Source organism: Lemur catta, chromosome 6 (genome assembly GCF_020740605.2).
Source record: "Lemur catta isolate mLemCat1 chromosome 6, mLemCat1.pri, whole genome shotgun sequence".
NCBI lineage: Eukaryota > Metazoa > Chordata > Mammalia > Primates > Lemuridae > Lemur > Lemur catta.
Window position 1 is genome coordinate 54,269,669 of NC_059133.1, and position 18,299 is coordinate 54,287,967.

The 18,299-nt window shown below is 47.1% G+C and overlaps 1 protein-coding gene across 1 annotated transcript in view; it reads right to left on the minus strand.

Annotated features, from left to right (window-relative positions):
* Nucleotides 1–5,001: 5,001 nt before the first annotated feature.
* NCKAP1L (NCK associated protein 1 like) overlaps nt 5,002–18,299 on the minus strand; it is a 42,981-nt gene continuing 29,683 nt past the window's right edge. The window contains exons 23-31 of the mRNA XM_045553736.1: nt 17,323–17,420; nt 17,101–17,194; nt 16,866–16,948; nt 16,483–16,563; nt 13,986–14,079; nt 13,020–13,136; nt 12,572–12,681; nt 9,964–10,053; nt 5,002–6,429 (exon numbers count right to left, since the gene is read on the minus strand). Coding sequence (XP_045409692.1) covers nt 6,298–6,429; nt 9,964–10,053; nt 12,572–12,681; nt 13,020–13,136; nt 13,986–14,079; nt 16,483–16,563; nt 16,866–16,948; nt 17,101–17,194; nt 17,323–17,420 — 899 coding nt within the window. The 3' untranslated portion in view covers nt 5,002–6,297. The remainder of the gene's footprint in view (nt 6,430–9,963; nt 10,054–12,571; nt 12,682–13,019; nt 13,137–13,985; nt 14,080–16,482; nt 16,564–16,865; nt 16,949–17,100; nt 17,195–17,322; nt 17,421–18,299) is intronic.

Here is an 18,299-nt window from a genome sequence, read left to right on the forward strand (position 1 = left end):
CTGCAGCCCCCAGCCCAGAGACCCTCACCGCCGATCCCAGGCCCTTCCCACCTGCGGCTGGCGTGGACCAGCCAGGCCGGTGTCTCTAGGCTCGGCCCCAGCTGACAGAGCTGCAGTTTCTGCGGCTCCTCCTCTCCCGCCGCCCGGCGAGCTCTGGGTTCCCGGTCCAAGCTCTCCGCGCCGCCGCCGCCGCCGCCGCCGCGCGCTGCCGGAGCCGCCTCCTCGCCTCTCTCCTCCTCCCCGGGCCGGGCTCCCCCTCCCTCTGCTCCCCTCCCTCCTCCTCAGCCTGCCCGCGGGTCTCTCACTCCTCGCAGCCACTCCTGCCCCTCCCAAAGGAACGATTGGAAGCCGGGGCACACACGGACGAAGCGCCCAAGGGCGAGCGCGCGCACACGGGCGCCCGGTGCGAGCGGCTGCGTGTGCCCTGCGCGGGGGTGTGCGTGCGTGTTTACAGAGTGCCGCGCAGGCGGCGGGCAGGACTTCGGTGTGGGTGGTTGTGTGCGTTCCCTCGGTGTGTGTTTTGAGTTTCTGTGTCTGTGCGTGTGGTTTCCTGCGTCCGCGTGTGCCTAGCCGCCTGTGTGTCCCCTGTGTGAGGGAGGGGTAGGGAACGAACACCCCTCTCCGCCTGGACACTGCGGAGTGAAGCCACCCACCATCAGAACCCAGCCGACGAGACCCCACCTGTGCTAATGCCTTTGAAGGGAAAAGTTCAGGGTCTGCGCTGAGCTGTGAGGGCATGCCACACCTGGCCTCTGGTCACCCAGCTTGACCTTCCCCATCTGTCCCCAGTGCTGTGGCCTTCCTCGTGGTGCCTCGAACTACCTGTCTGGCCATAGGAATTTCTCCCAAGTTTAAAGCTCTCCAGAGCAGGCAGCACTACATCTTCCTTGACTACAAAATAGCTCCACACAGCCAGGAAATCATTCCTGAGAGCTCAACCCCTGCGGCAGCCCTTCCAGCTCATTCCTCTTATTCTGTCTTCGGAGAAAGAAGTCTAAGGGCTAAAGGCCCAGCACAAAACAGCCTAGCTGCTTAGTAAACATTTGTGGAATGAGTGAACTGGAATTTGAATTCAAGACCTTGTAATAGGACAAAGCCTCTTCCATCCACCTGAGTTCCACCTGGGACTCTTGTAGGAACCACTTCTCTTCCTTAGTATTGTTCTCCCCCTTATTAACCTACTTTGGCACTGGGGAAACTCCCATGTAAACAGAAAGTGGAGATGTTTTCACTAACTGCTGGATCCAAAAGAGGAAATTAATCCAGGATCCCAGAATGTGAATTTTGATTTCAGAAACTAGTGGTTGGAAGGACGGTGATCAGGAGAAGGTATTTACTCTGTTCTAAATACTGGATGGAGGCTTCCCCTTTCCAAGGCAAAGGAAGAGAAAAGTAAAGTGGTAGGGTGAAGAAAAGGATGGACTGCCACAGCTAAGACTCCCAACGTAAAAGAATTACCAAGTTAGGTCAGGGCTTCATATCTGGCAGCAGTATCAGCAGAAGCAGCTCCCAGGAAGTACAGAGGCTGAAGGAGATGGCAGAGTCAGAGATGGAGAAAACAGTGGAAAAAGTGGGACTTCCCCCTCTCTGTCCATCTAACTTCAGCACATCTCCCTTTTCCCTCCTTGCCAAAGGAAAAGTCCCAGCCAAGAAATAGCTGCATCTGAGACCCTAATCATACTCCTACAACAATCCAGTTCTCAAAATTTGGGAGCAATCTCCTTCCTTATCAACTGAAAAAGGATTGGGCTGGAAACTACAAAAGAATTACAAATGAAGATTAGAGCCAAAGAGCTCTAATTAGGAAATTAGGATTAGAGCTAAGGAGTTTCCCAATTTAGGCAGGCATTTGGACTACCAGAGGTGGGTAAGAGGTAGAAGACATTCTTCCAGAGGGATCTCATAACATTTCTTATCAACACAGTGGCACGTCCTGCGCTCCCAGGCCCCCGAGACTCCTAACCCATTTTAAGGGGAATTCACACACAGACAAAAAAAGTTATTTGTGAAAGAGACTTTTGAGTCCTAGTCTAATTCCTTTCGTTTAATAAATGGGAAAACTAAGCCCAGAAAAATTATATGGTAAGTGATAAAGGCAGAGCCGCCTCCCAACCTCTCCACTCTGTGGCTCTCTTTCACTTTCTTTAGTTACCAGTCCTGGTGTTTAGCCTCAACCTCATTCCTCTTGTTGCAATCCAATCCCATTTCTGCCTTACTGCTTCTCTAAAGAGATAAGAATAGGGTATACTTGTTCCATTCATAGGCTTAAAAGACAGCTATTCTCTCCCTGCCTTTTCCTCTTGTCCCCCACCCCCACCTTTCCCAGGCTCCTTCTGCCCAACCTCATTCCTCTCCTTTTCAGCTTCTGAACTGCCCCCTGCCTCCTCACTCCCCTAACCCCACAATCCTTTCCAAAAAGCTTTGAGTTTGATAGAGACCAAAAAATGATGCTTTGGCAGCAGGTGACGGATGGATGTGATCTGCCTCCTACGGGAATGCTATTTAAAGGGGCGGCCTCACAATCCTCTCCTTCCAAAGTGACAAGAGAAAAGCCTGCTCCTCAATCTCTCCAGAGCTGCAAACTCAGCTCAAGTTAACTTCTGACTTCCTCAACCTGCAACCTGGCCTGCTGCTCCTGCTTCCTATTCAGGTGGGAGGGAGAGTACTTGACAACTCATTGAGGTGTGGGGGCTGAGGGGGGATTCATCTCCTTTCATGACAGGTACTTAGGAGAGGCAGGAGGCCCTGTGGGGAGGAGGACTAGAAGAACACACTTCCCCCAACCGCGTGAGTGCATTTCAACCATGTGCCAGCTTCTCAAAGTCAAACTTTGTTGGAGAAGAACTGATACAGGCATGAGGACCTAAGGTTAAGCAAGCCTTATCCCTAGCTGGGACCTCCCTCTATCCTGGATCCTAGTGCTCACACCACAGTTGTTCTCTTCCTGCAAGGCAAAGTACTAAAGGACAAGATCCCCTTGGCCAGGCTCTGGACCTTCTGCACTTTGCAATTGCCCTCACCTGCCCGTTGGATTGAACACCAAGGGGATGGGGATGGGGACTGTTTCTACTGTCCAAAGGAAAGGGAGCTCCTCTGCAAGCATCTTGCCCCAGGCCTAGTGGGAAGAATAATTCCATTTTATTGCAGCAAACAAGTTAATGGAGATTTTAATGAAAACACTGCACTAATGAAAATGCTGAGGCTAGAACCTACTCTCTGACAGTAAGACAAAACAATCAGGGTCAGAATTTCTCCCTGATATTCATTCCTCAGTTCCTTTTGGCCCAAAGTAAAGCAAACTGGGGAACTGGGAGCAGAAAGCAGTTCATAGTTGATTGTGTCCCACGTTGTAGGAGGTCAGAAACCCTCCTTGTCAAGGAAGCAAATTGCCAGAAATGCTGATGGGTTTTGTCACCTTATCTGTCCCTTCACCTCTAGACCTTTTGTTTCAGGTGGAAAAGGCCATTGTGTCTTCACTTTCTCCTATTTGCTCCTTTTAGGGTCTCTGGATTCTAACAATGAAATCTTCCCTTACGAAGAGGCAACCTGGTCAGGTAGAAAAGGTCTAGGAGCGAACATCAGACTTGGGTCCCAGTGCCAATTCTGTAAACATTTGACTTCATTAAGTCATTTAACATTTCTGAACCTGTTTCCTGACTGAAAATAGGAAAGCCTTCCCTGTCTACCTTGCAGAATTGCTATAAGGATGCAAAAGCACTTTGAAAAAGTATAGGTGGTAGAAGTGTGTGTACAATTATATGTTTATAAAAAGATATTATGTCAAATGACAATTTTAGAAATGGAGAACAGATCTGTGTTGCCAGGAGTTAGGGATGAGAAAGGCGTTGTGGGAGGGAAGTGGGTGTGGTTATAAAAGAGCAACATGAGGGATCCTTGTGGTGATGGAGCTGTTCTGTATCTTGACTGTGGTGGCGGATACATGAACCTACACATGTGATAAAGCTGTGCAGAACTAAATACACACACAAGAAATGAGTATAAGTAAAACTGAGGAAATCTGAACAAGATCTGTGGATTATATCAATGTCAATATCCGGATTGTGACAGTGTATGGTAGTGTAGTTTTGCAAGATGTTACCATTGAGGGAAACTGTAACAGTACAAAGAATCTCTCTGTATTATTTCTTACAAGTGCATGTGGACTAACTATCTCAATGAAATTTTCTTTTTTTTTTTTGAGACAGAGTCTCACTCTGTCACCCTGGGTAGAGTGCAGTGGCATCATTATAGTTCACTGCAGCCTCAAATTCCTGGGCTCAAGTGATCCTCCTGCCTCAGTCTCCTGAGCAGTTGGGACTACAGGCATATGCCACCATGCCCAGCTAATTTTTCTATTTTTATTAGAGATAGGGTCTCACTCTTGCTGAGGCTCACCTTGAACTCCTAAGCTCAAGCGATCCTCCCACCTTGGCATACCAGAGTGCTAGGATTACAGGTGTGAGCCACCGCACCCAGCCTAAATTTTCAATTAACACAAGTTTCTCCAGGGGGATAGGAGTCCTTTTTTTTTTTTTTTTTTTTTGGTAGAGGCCAGGTCTCACTATGTTGCCCAGCTGGTCTGGTCTCAAACTAACTCCTGGCCTCAAGCGATCCTCCCTCCACCGCTGGGATTACAGGCATGAGCTCAGCCCTGCTCTTGTGCAGTTCCACATGCAAATGGAAAAAGGATCTGCATCCCCTCAAGCAGAACTGGGCAGAGACGTATGAGAATATAGGGTAGTTGTTCAGATACTTCTGAGCCTTGTCTTCCTCATCAACTTTGTAGGACTGACACCAAATCACTCCTTAGAACATAATGTCTTTCCTGTTGCAAGGAAGGACAATTAGCTGATGCAGAAAACAAGATTCCCTGTTGCTTCTATCCTAAAGAGCAGACAATTGTTGCCAAGAACAACTTGTGTGTTGATTATGGGTGCCAAGTTAAGAAAGTATTGACTAAGCCTGAGTCTTGAGAAATAAAAAGCAAACACGCATACAAAATCCAAAAACAGCTATCAAATTGGTTTAATGAAGGCTGGATGGTTTCGCTGAAAGTCAACAGTTGCTTCTTTTTCATCATGGAAGTATGGACATGAGCCTAATTAATCAACCGGCTAATTATTTTTGCCCCTTCCAACCACTCTAGACCCATGACATATATGATCTGTTGCTCCAGTCCTCCATGGCAGTGGGTGCACAAAAGTGATGAATGGAGGCCACTGTTTCCTGCCATGGAGTTAACTAAACCTAGTTTAGTGCCATCTTGAACGCCCCAGGCTCTGACACTTGAAATTCTAATTAGTGCAGAAAAGGACCAAGTTGAAACAGCTTGTACTCCCTCAAGGATACCCACTCTTAGGGCCCTACAATCTAATGAGGTCTGTGAAATTTAAGATCTAAAAGAGAAATCCCTGCCTGGAGCAACAGCTGTACCCAAGCGGACAAGAGGATTTAGGGTTAAATTAGCACCCCTAGATAGGAGGGGGAGTACCCCCAAACGGTATAGGAATGAAAACCCATGAGCCTGGTCCAATTAGTTGTCATGTGACTTAGAACTGACCTACACTGACCCTCAGCTCTGGGCTGTGGAGATATCAAGGCAGGGGGGGTTAAAGCATGCCAGAACTCACTCATTACCCACAATGTGTAGTGAGGCAGGTGGGCAGTGGAAATCTCCAAAGGGCACTTCCTCTTTGCCCCAGTAGGAAAGACAGTCAAGTTGGAGGCTAAGGAAGAGCCCCAGTGACTCCTAAAATAGCCCCACAAAGGAAAAGGGGTTCCTTTGCTGCTACTTAGTAGTATGAGCAGGCTGAATGTTTGCTGAACACATTTGGAAAAGGAAGAGAGGAGATAATGGTCCTAATGAATGTGCTGGAGACAATAGCAGCTCCAGTGGGAGGATTATAAGCTCATTATGGTTTAATATGATGATTGATCATCTCTGCCCGCCAGCATTAGCCTAGAATAGTGATGAAGGTCAGAGAGACCCATGCCTGTCAGAGCGCAAGCTCTACTCACCAGAAGATAGAAAATATACTTGTATATCACTTGTTTTCCATTGTAAAATTCACATATGTGACCCCAATCCCCTAACTTTTTCCATAAACTGTTCTCCATGGCCCCAGGCTGGGCCACTTCTCTGTGATTTCTCAGCCCCGATTGTTCCTCTGTGACCTGTCCGTCAGCTCTGGCTCCTGACCCCTTCCCTAGTGACCCCACCCCATTCCCATCCCACCCCTTGAGAAAATGACCACAGCTTCCACTATGGCATGGGTTTAGGTAGGCCCCGAGGGCCCTTCAGTGGGTGCCAGCAGGCACCCGGTTTAGATGGAAGGCCCGGGACACCTCCCGATAGGCATTTCGAAGAAGGACATAAGGGAAACAGGACTCCAGCATGTCCAGGGTCAGGAAGGATGACTCCTCCACCACCTGGAAGAGATAGGGACAAGAGATGAGAATCTCAGGTAGGACCTATGTCTGTGACACCCTGTTCCTCTTCATGTTGTTCCTGGGCCCTCTGAGCCCTTCGAGTCACAGTGGACAGCGTTCCAAATCATGCTTTCCCCCTTCCTCCCTCACTTGGTTTGGCTCCAGGAAGGTAACGGGGCCTCTTCAGCCCCTTGTAGTGGCCCTTGTCTCCTTCATCAGGGCCACGTGAAGGGCACAGAAGCAGAAGGCAGGAGAGACCACTTCCCTAGCAGCAGAAAAACCCATTCCCTACCATTCTGGATGCTAAATCATACGTGGGTGGGAAGCACAGATGCAGGTAAAGATGGATAAAAGTGCTAATTACAAAGCTTTGCAGTGAGAGAAACAATCGCCACTGCAGGCCAAGGAAGAAGGGCCTGGAATCCACATGGATCCTCTTGTATTGGCCCTCAGTCTCCTCCGTCTCTCAGTACAGTGCTCGGGGAACAGTAAGGATACTGCATAAAGGAGCAGGCATGATTAATTAGTTTAATTAGAAGCCTGCATGCTGCAGTAATCCCAGCAGCCCCCACAGCCAAGCAGAAAGATAGATCAAGATGCCTGGGTAAGGGTGGGGGTGGGCAGAGGGGCATATTCGTGAAGAACAGCACAAACGAGTGTTGGGCTGGAGGGTCCCCATCCCTGAGGAAGGAGCAATGTGTGTTTCCTTCAGTACCCTCCTAATCCCAAACTAAAAGAACACTCTGGAGAGAAGTGTCCCATATCCTCTGGCAATTCACACAGATGGACCCTCCCCAATATGTCTGGTATTTCAAGTCCTGAAAATTCACTAAGGAAAGAGAATCTCCCATATCTATTCTAACATGTTTCTCTCTCTGAAGTCCTTTCAAGTTTTAAAATTTGTAAGATTTGGCAAACACATGCACACACAATATACACAACAGCTGCAACAGAATAGAAACTTCAGGCAGAAGAAAAGGAAATCTGCTGGTAAAACTGTAACCCTGACCTTAGGTTAGACAACAGAAAGAACTCCTCACTAGGCAAGACTTTCAAACTCTAGGCCAGGAGAGAGATGAGATCTCCTCTCTAGGATACTACCCTCAGGTACAGGGAAATGAGTAATGACCAAGTGAATCCGCTGGCCCAAGACTTTCTATTCTCCAGGAAGCACAGGAAAATAACAGGACTTCCAACTGGCCGACGTTTATGGGAGTGGAAACAGCCCTAATGTGAAAGCCAAGAAACCTGGGTTCTAGTCCCAAATCTGCCATAGGTTTTAGGGGAGACTTTGACTATCATCTTTCCCTCTTCCTCGGTCTCCTCACCTATGACTTGTAAGTACTGGACTAATTGCCAGGGTCTGGTCTGGTTCTGACACTAGGATTCCATGATTCTATGAGGGCCACCTCCTTCCCCAGGAAACCCATGCCAGGAACAGGCTGCCAACACTGGGCATGGGCACTGCCCCAGCTTGACAGCCAAGACAGAAAGACCCCAGGGAGAGAAGTGCTGGCCAGAATTTGAGGCTACAAGAGTAGCCTCTTAACTCAGAATACCTCTCCTCCCCCTTCAGTCATTTCCAATTTCTCTGTGGAAACATTTGCATTTAAATTGCTTTGCAGCAGCTAGTCCCTCTAGTTTCCCCCTCCAGCAAAAAGCGCCTGGTCCTAGCTCTGCTCCTGCCACTCTGCCAGTCTCACTGGGAGGCCACAAGGGACAGACACTTTTCTACACTTGGGGTGGTGGGGTGGATGGAGGTGTCAAAGCAGAAGAGGGAGGGGTCTGGGGAGCAATACAGAATCACCTCCAACCTTACAGAGTTGAAAACTGCCTGAGGAAATGAAGAGGCATGCCGAAATCATCCAGAAACTAAAATGAGCAGCACAGAGAGGGAGCTTATATTTGTTGAGCATCTATTATGTACTGGGCACTTTCACACATATTATACCTCATTAATTCAAACCACTCTCTCTTAAGGGTTATTACCCACTTTATGGATAAAGACTCAGAGTCCCAGAAAGTTAGCTGCCTTGCTAAGCTCATGCTGCTCCATATAATGTGCCCACCTCACCCACTAGTAGCCTTTGCCCTCCCTCTGTCCTGTCTGCCTCCTCCTTCCTCCCACCCCCTCACCACACCCACACGCCCACGTCCATTCTCTTCTCCATCATAATCCTTAATCAGCCCAGGCTAGGCCTTTTTCTAGCTGGAGAAACTGAGACATAAATACCACTCGATGCCTGTGTACTTATAGGAGACCAGGGGGGAATCCTAGGAATTCTACCCCTAACATTTCTGGGCCTGGGTCAAGAATACAAACGGAGATGCACATAGCATATGACTAATTAAATCAAACCAATGAACTATTATATTCTATCTTTCAACCTCTAGAATGTATCTTTGCAATTTTATAGAAGTCCAGGTTTGAATTAAGAATTCTCGGACTCCTCAGAGTTCTGCACCAGAACAGGGTGAAGGGGAGAAACACGCTTCCAGCCCAGTCTCCCTTCTCTTCCCACCCCCAGTTGGAGGGGTTTTGTATACACATGTAGACCTCCCTAGCTGCACATCAAGACTCCAGCCTTATGTTGCTTGGGCATTAGAGGCATATCCACCAGCAGCATAGTCTGCCTCGGTAGGATGGACGTGGGGAAGAAGTTCCACATGGACCCTACGAGTGAGCTGAAGCTGCTTAGAATTCTGGGGTCGCAGACATGTTTAGTGTGGGCTTGGAGGTGGGGCACAGGCTCCAGGTGGGCATATCATCTCCCCATAGGCCAAAGGAAGCCAAAGGAGGACGTTTTAAACATGGAGCCCCGGCAGGTGCCCTCCTGTCTGTATGTAAGTGCAGTACTAAGCTGGAGAATAAGACCTTTAGAGAGAAGAGTAAATGTGTTGAACAGGGAAACAGGGTCATGAGAAAAAACAATTTTTTTAAGTTAACTGAGTCAGAGTTCCCAGAACTTTCTGCCAGAGTAGAGGAAAGCCCACAGCTTGGGAAGCAAGGAGAAAAGATAGCAGGCGCTGCCTGATTCATAGCCCGCTGGGCTCCCAGCCTTATAGCTTTTCAGCGAAAATCCCTTCTCTCCTCTGAGCCCCGACCCCTCAATCCCCTGCATTCAGCTCTGTGCCATCTAGCATCCTCGTCATCGTACCCTTAGCGACAAGAAATACAGTGTAGGAAGCTGGCAAGTGAAACCAAACATGTACTGAACAGGTAGTTACAGATAAGGGACATAGCTGCCCCTCCAGGTCAGACTCAGAAACCTTGCAGGAAAGGGGCACTGCCAGCTAGGGGCCAGGAAGGCCCTATCCTGCAGGGAAGTCCCTGAAGACTCTACTCTGGGGTTGCAGGACAAGTTTAGAATGTTAACCAAGATGTGAGGACTAGACCCAGAGGGCCAGGCAGAATGAAGTTCTTAGGTAATGCTTTTGGATGATGACAATGGCAGAGATCCAAAGACCCTAAAGAGGAGTCTCCCTCTGGCCTTTCCTCTCTCTTTCCCAGACCAGCTTAAACCAGATACATACCAAGCGCATGAGCAGAGAAATAGATTCCCGATTTCTGGTTTTAAGCTTGTCTGTCTCCTGGCCCAGCTGCAAAAGGCTGACAGAGGCCACCTGTAAGGGAAGAATTTATAAAGCAGATTTTTATGGAGGTCAGAAAAGGACAGCCTCAGGCCACAGGAACTTCAGAAAAGATCAAGGAGGAGAGTTGAGAAGTGCCAGGATGTTCCTGAAGACTCAGGGTGGAAAAGTGGCAAATCCCCTAGGTTTCAGAGACACACATTGCCTGCAAACCAGCCTGGATCCCGTTGGCCTGCCAATGCAGACAACAGGAGGTGCTGGGGGAGAGGCTGCAAGGAGCAAGGAAAGAACCTAGGGCAAAGGCAGGTGATGCTGTATGCCAGGAGATTCATTTCCCTTTTCTAGGCAGCCTCCAGACACCACTGTCATCAGGCTGTTTACAGCTGATTCCCCACCCAGTTCGAGACAGAGCAGGGCCTCTGATTCAGACACAGAGCTCTTGGTGTTAACTCCCAAACGGCTGTCATCTCCATTCACCTCCAGGCCCCCAACAAATCAAAGAGGGAGGAAGAAACATGACTCATTGTATCCCAGGCCCAGGTTACCTGCATTTAGCAAATAAAGAGGATAAAAGGGAAAATAAGAGGAAAAAAAAATTCCGATCCCACTCCATCTTAGAGATCTGGTGTGAATCCTCCTTATGTCTAAGACGCTCAGAGCCAGGTCTACCTGGTTGGTTGTCCCAGCTTAAACAGAGACTCTCTAACTAAGCTTACAGTCTCTGATACATACTTCTCAGGATGAGAGTATAATTTCTGAGAAAACAGTCTGATCTGCTGTATTTCCTCCTGGAAAGAGACAGATGAGTCCCCAGTTCTAAAACTGGGACCATGCTTTGCAAAGAAATAAGCTCCCCATTACTGAGAATGCTCAAGCAGGCAGTGGGTAATGGACCATGTATCAGAAGTATATGAACAACATTACTCCAAGGGAGATTTAGAATGGAAAATTCTAGGGCCTCTTTCACCTATGGAAATAGTTCGTTCATTCTGTGTTTTCCCAGAGGCAAAACTGAGATCAATGGTGATAGTTACACAGAGTCAAACTTTAGCTAAAATTTTTTTGAACAATTTTTTTAAACAAATTGGACATATTAATAACTTACAGTGGAATCAGCTGCCTGCCTGTAGGCTCCAGTCCCCAGAAATTGAGACCAGTGGCTCCCAGACAAAACAGCATCAAGATTACCTGAGAACTTGTTGGAAATCCAAATTATTCAGCCCCACCCTAGTCTACATCAGAAACTCTTCAGGTGACTCTGATCTACACCAAAGTTTATGAACTAGTCATTGACTATTTGTCAGTACAGAGTTAGAAAAGGCCTTATGATTATGAAACTAGATCGGGCGTGGTGGCACATGCTTGTAATCCCAACATTGGGGGAGGCTAAGGCAGGAGGATTGCTTGAGGCCAGGAGTTCCAGACCAGCCTAGGCAACATAGCAGAAACACAGTCTCTATAAAAAAATAAAATTAAGTGGGCATGGTGGTGTGCACCTGCAGCCCTAGCTACTTGGGAGGCTGAGCAGGAGAATCACTTGAGCCCAGGAGTTCAAGGCTGCATTGAACTATGATGACACCACTGGACTCCAGCCTGGGCAACAGAGCGAGAGACTGTCTCTCTTTTTCTTTCTTTCTTTTTTTTTTTTTTTTTCAGAGTTAGGATCTCAAGAGACTGTCTCTTAAAACAAAAAGATTATAAACCAGGCTCAGTGGCCACGCCTATAGTCCTAGCACTCTGGGAGGCCGAGGTGGGCGGATTGTTTGAGCTCGGGAGTTTGACACCAGCCTGAGCAAGAGTGAGACCCTGTCTCTACTAAAAATAGAAAAATATTAGCTGGACAACTAAAAATATATAGAAAAAATTAGCCGGGCATGGTGGCACATGCCTGTAGTTCCAGCTACTTGGGAGGCTGAGGCAGGAGGGTCACTTGAGCCCAGGAGTTTGAGGTTGCTGTGAGCTAGGCTGACACCACGGCATTCTAGCCCGGGCAACAGAGCGAGACTCTGTCTCAAAAAAAAAAAAAAAGATTATAAAACTCAGTGTCTCTCTAACTTTAATATGCATCTGATCTCCTGGAGACCTTATTAAGAACACAGGGGCCGGGACTTACCCTGTGATATTCTAATTCAGTAGGTCTGCTGTAAAGATCAGGAATCTGTATTTTAATGAGCTCCCCAGGATATTCTGATGTACACCAAGGTGCATGGATTCCGTTTAATTTGAATTCATGGATTCAGTTTAATCTCTATATTTTATAAATGGGAAAACTGAGGCCCCAAAAGTTTGTCTCTTCAGAAGTCGAACTTCTTAGTGGCAGATCCAGAACTAGAACTCAGATTTTCTGACTCGTTGTCCAATGATCTTTCCAAGTATTCAGCTGTTAGGGAATAGAAACTCCTGCCTTTCGAAGAGTAGCCTCTCACTACTGAATGAGTTAGGTGGGAGGTTAGACTCGAAAGCCTGTTCAACAATAACTGTCTACAGATTTAAATCAAACCAACCCCAGCCCTTTGCAATCTTCCATTCCTCATAACCTAGGCCCACTCACCACTAGAAATTCCTTGAGGTGAGTTTCAATGTTCTTGTTGTAGAGAGTGAAGAGGGCAGCAGACACTTGGATGATGGCTTTGGTCAAGCAATGAACATTGTTGTTGTATCCTAGGTTATTATTGATATCGGGGAGAGAAAAAAAGGAAATGACAAAGTGAGTCACCCCAGGCTGACCCCAATTGGTAATTTCGCATTTTTTTAGGCTGGGCCACCCCTATTTGACACCAAAAGGACAAGAAGGCATTTTGGGATTAGGGGAAGGATATTCCTATGAAATCTTACTGGAAGACAATTTTATGCATAGCTCACTCTCAAGTGCTTTTTGAAATAGAACTTAACACCTGAGCTAAAAGTCTGTAATTTCCAAAAAGTGTCTCTGTCTCCTCTCCCCACCCCAGGACACTAACCTGAATAGTACTGGCCTCTCAACCCTACTCCCTACTTACCATCCTTCTCAATGCTATAGAAGGAAGAAGGGTCAGTGGCAAGGAGTGGGAGGGAAACAGCAAGGAAGATCAAAAGCAGGCAGGCCACCTTATATTCTTCCTCAGGGGATGAAGTATCTGGCAAGAGGGAAAAAGAAAAAGAGGAAAAGGAATAAGGCCAGCAAACAGGAGTTATCATCTGTAGGGATCCTACTTCACAGAACTGCCATGAGGATCACATGAGAAAATATCCATGAAAACACTTTATAAAGCACCACAGGCAAGTTTTACTGTTGAAGGGGCCAAAACTAGCATCTGCCTAGAGTGAGGGGCCCCAGTCCTGGAAGCCTCCCCTGGTAGCCGGGAGAACTCTCAGCCAAGGGCTCTGCTGACACGCGGTCAAGGACACCTGTCAGCTGCTTGATGGGGTAGAGGGGCAGCAGGGAGAGGAAAGATTCTCACAGGCCAGGAGAGAAGTGGGGTGGGTCTGGCAATCTGGAGGGACTTAATCCCAGCTCCTCGGTGCCATCCTATTCTGAGTGTGTACAGGTGTGACTGTGCTAATCGGAGGAAACGTGTAATGGAAAATATAAGAGACAAGTGTGAGACTGAGGAAGAAGTGAATAGTGCTAAGGCGACGACATGGGAGGAGAGAGCACAAGATCACTGGGGCCACTTAGATGTTAAGAAGCTACACCACACAACATAGTGTGAAATCGTATACTGTTTTGTCTTGTTCTCTCAATGTTTCATTTGCATTAAGATTCTCACTCAATACTTTTTAGCTGATTGGTAGATCAACTAATTGGCACCTGAGGTGAAATCTAAACTGCTTATGTGTGTATTTTCTGGAAGTGAGGGTTTTCCTTAGCTCCCGGTTTATATCCTCTGAATTCACAATCCCAAATAAAGGCTTCTTTGGCATTGATGTTTTCCCACCCAAAAACAGGGCCCAAGCCCTCCCTTGTCCCCTTCCCCCAATCTTACCAGCTTTCAGATTTGCAATGGCCGCCACCAGGGCTGGGTCAATGTCACAGCCCACCCCTGCTGCAGATGCCAGCTCAAAGACACTCAGGGTCACCTGGCAGAGAAGAAAACAAATTCTGGAGAGGATTCCCAGGAGAGAAGTACTTGGCGGAAGCCACAAGATTGTTGGATCAGGAATTCCTGGATCACAGATTTTTAAACTTTTGGTGTACTATCTTTTCTAGGTATTCCTTTCATAGCACTCCCCAACCTACAGGGAAAAAACCCAAATGCTTTTAGCTTGGCATTCAGGATACTCCACAGTACAAATTTATTTTTTCAGTCAATGCTTCCTTCAGTCAGTGCAGCCAGGTTAATTTATTGACTTCCCAGAAACTACAACTTCCTTTCTTTCTTCCATGCTCTGGTTCGAGTCCCTTCCTCGCCTCTACATTTATCTAAGTAATGCCCATCCCTCGAGGTTTAACTCAGATCTCATCTCTGTGAAGCCCTCCCTGATTACTTCAGCCCAAACCCATCTCTCCCTGCTTATACCGGTACCGCTGATTTAGCATTGATCACATACAGCATCTGGTATTAGTTATTTTTCAGATAGGAGGTGAGACTCAACCTCCTTATCTCACCAAATAGATAATTTGTTTAAAACCTCATGACATAGTGAAGGGAGAAAAAAGCTTTGGAGTAAGACAGATCTAGGTTCAAATACTAGCGGCACCACTTACCAGTGTGTGATTTGGGCTAAAAGTTACTTAACCTCTTTGAGCCCGTTTTCTCATCTGTAAAACTGGGATAATAATACTTACCTCATGTAGTCGCTGTGAAGATTAAGTTAGACCACATGTGTAAAGCATCTACCCTAGTGACTAACAGAGTAAATGTTATGCCTTTCTCTCCTCTTCCTTTATCTTAAGGCCAGGAACTTTGCATTTCTCTCCATCCTCTCTAGTGTTTAACACAACGCTGAGCACATAGAAGACATTCAATAAATATTGATTGATTGACACCTGGATCCCTCAGTGTACTTAGAATCAGATTCCCAGGACATAACCTCAAACCCCCACTCCCACACCAAGTACTTAGACCTCTTTTGAGATTAAAAAAAAAAAACTTAAAAATGTTCTGAGAGAACAAGGATTATTGTTTCAATACTAGACAACTAAGAGGGAAAGATTCTTAAGCAAAGAATCCCACAGACATGACAACACACACACACTTTGCCTATGGTACTCAGACAGAAGTCAAACCTTTGCCAACTTCTGCTCTACCCTTTATTTAAATCCCCTGCTGCCTAGATGACTGTTTGTGGCAACCATGGCCTAGGAGATAAGAGAGCTTGTCCACGACCTGTGGTTTTCTGAAGGAAGAAAGAGAGGATTGAAGGGGTCTTATTTTCTCTTCTCCTAATCGTCTGGCCCCTCTGAGGCAGTCAGAGCTTCTCTGATGGACAGGCCATCCTCCCCCTCAGCCCCTACCTGCTTATTTTCATAGGCAGGCAGAGCCTAAAGAGCGGAGCTGCCCAGAAGATATCAGCTAGACAAGCTCTTGACAGGCTAGAGCATTGGGCCCAACAGCAGCAGCTGCCAGAAACCCAGGCTCAGCTTAAAATCAAAGGCCATTCAAGAGGGGCAGCCATCACAATGAAACATCGCCCCCTTGCTGCCTCCATGGCCACTTGACTCTCATAAGATTTTAGGCAGATACGGGAGAAAATTGCATAACTCTTTTGATCTCAATGCGAGGATGTTTTCCTTAACATCTAACTTGAATTCTTCCTGCTAGCCAGTATCCTCTTATCATAGACCTGTGTCTCCACTAAAGAAATCAATTATAGGACAAGTAGCCTTCCCTATGTGTTGGAAGGCCCTTGTTCCCAGGCTTTGGCTATATTTCCTGCACAACACCAGTTAGTTCCAGATGATTCAAAGGACAAGATGACTCAAAGGTGGGGGAGGGGTGGGGAGTGGATGTTTAGCTTAGGCTGTCTGCAGCAGCCTTTCTCCAGCCCTCCATCTCCTGTCACAAATGGTAGCCTGAGGCAGGTGATGCGGATATAGGGAAACCAGAAAGTTTAAAAGGCCAGGAAAAGAAAGAACACCCTGAGGGCAGGCATGGTGGGCGGGAACATTAGGAAAAAATCTTACAAAAAGTACCTAAGCTCCGGACTAAAGAGGGGACTTGTTTGCACATAGTTTGGCATCTAATTTGCACAGTGCTCATTTCAGGTGAAAACCTGCAGACATTTCTTACCCCTCTCCTTCCAGTAATGTTTCCCCAAGCCCCACGGGGTCTCCCAAGCTCCCACTTCCCTCCAGCCCCCCATGTATCCCCAGCTCTGCTGTCTCTCTCTACAAGAAGAACTGTCTGCCCAGGCTTCCTATTCAAATCCTGGCCATTATCCCTATGGTATTCTTCAGAGCCATCCCTCCCTTACACGATCCTAGCTACACCCTTTGTCAACAACAAAAATCTCTTAGATTCCACTTTGACTCCTCCCTACCTTGATGTCTGTGTCTGGAGTGACAAACTCCTTCAAGCACTCAATGGGACCCATAAGAAATGGGCAGTGGGAGGAGAAGACCTGGAAGAAAGAGAAGATAAATGAGTCCACAGGACAGTAACCAAGCAGTGCCTTCAAAAATAGGTGGAAACAAACAAAAAAGAGCTTGACTTAGAAGAGAACCTAGCCAGCTTTCCAAGCCATCCCTCTCCTTATGCCTCTAGGTTTCCTAAGCTCATCTATCCCTGGGAATCTTCCAAGACCTCTGCCTCATGAAGCTCCTTCTTCTCAATGCCCACCAACCCCTTCTGCAACTTCTCATACGAAGCCTACCCACAGAGGTGTCAGTGATTCCGTGACAGCCTCACTCCTCCCCAGCTCACCTCCCGAAGTCCTTCTTGAGCCATGGCCCGAAAACTCAGGATAACTCCAATGATGGTCATGCGCTTCAGCACATTTTCAACCCCTGAGGAGAAAGAAGGGTGTTCGAGAAGGGAGCTTAGGAGAATAGCAATGATTTTGCTTCTTCAGACCCAGCCTAGCCCCCAGATCCCTGAAAACTCCTGCCATTCGCAATGCTATTCCCACAGTTCCTTCTCACTTGCAGAGGGTGCTCACCCATCAGCTGGGGCAGCAGGGAAGCCATCAAGTCCGGCTTGCTAAAGTTGGATCTGATCTGAACAAGTATGTCCATGTTTTCCACTACCAGCTTCTGCAGCCCAGGAACACAGAAATATTAAGCAGGAAAAGAAGACCAACGTTACCTCTTTCCCAGTCTCCTACACCTACCCCCTTTCTCCCAGGGGGGAACCTTTTTCCCAGGGCTTGTGTCCACCATACCTTCAGCTCCACAATCTGAGAGGTCACATGCCACATCAGGTTTTCACTCAGGAACTTCATGCCATAGGGGCCCAGGAGTTCAGCCAAGGCCCGCATCTCTGGAACAGAGTTACAGAGGTCCCAAGTGGGACTCAGAAGGCACCGGGGCATTTACACAACAGCTATAGGGTAATTTGAACATTTAAAATGTTTTCCATCAGTGAAAGGAAACAGGAAGTCAAGGAGCAAAGATGGCCTGAAATCCTACATTCAGGTGGCAGGTCTGGCCTGTCCGCGGGACATTCGCCCTCTCCCCACCGATACTCACACCAATACTTAGCACAGGAAACTACTTGCTTTACTCTCTTACAAGAATCTATACTTTCCCAAGTCCCTTTACTTGGTACCTGGGTTTTACTCTGGCTGTACTGGCTGTACTATTTTATTAGATGTAAGACCTTAAACAAGTCACTGAACCTCTCTGAGCTTTAGTTTACATCTCTGTAGAATGAAGAAATTAATATCTGCCATGAATACTTCACAGAGTGGATGTGAGAGTAAATAAGACACACATAAAAACCTTAGAAAATTATAAAGGTATATATGAATAAGGGATTATTGTGATGATAATTATTAAGTATGTGGCGCAGGTACTATCATCCTGGTTTTACAGATAAGGGGGCTAAATGCTTGTCCCAGGTCACTTAACCACATCTGGGGCTGGTACCAGAAACCTAGTGCAACGCCTTATACCCCTTACTGTGTCCCAGAAGATACAACTATTTCCTTACCTAAGGTCTGGCTTTTTGCATGTTTCTCCCTTCACTTCCCTTACTTAGTACTTCACTGTCCAAATTTCCCTGTCGTTGAGCCACCTTTTCTTTTTTCATAATCAACACACATCCCCAGAGTCCCAGTTCTTTTTTCCTCTAAATCCTTCTTCTCTTTCATCTGCCCCCACTGCCTTATCCCTCACTCCCCAGCCTGCTCTGGCCTTC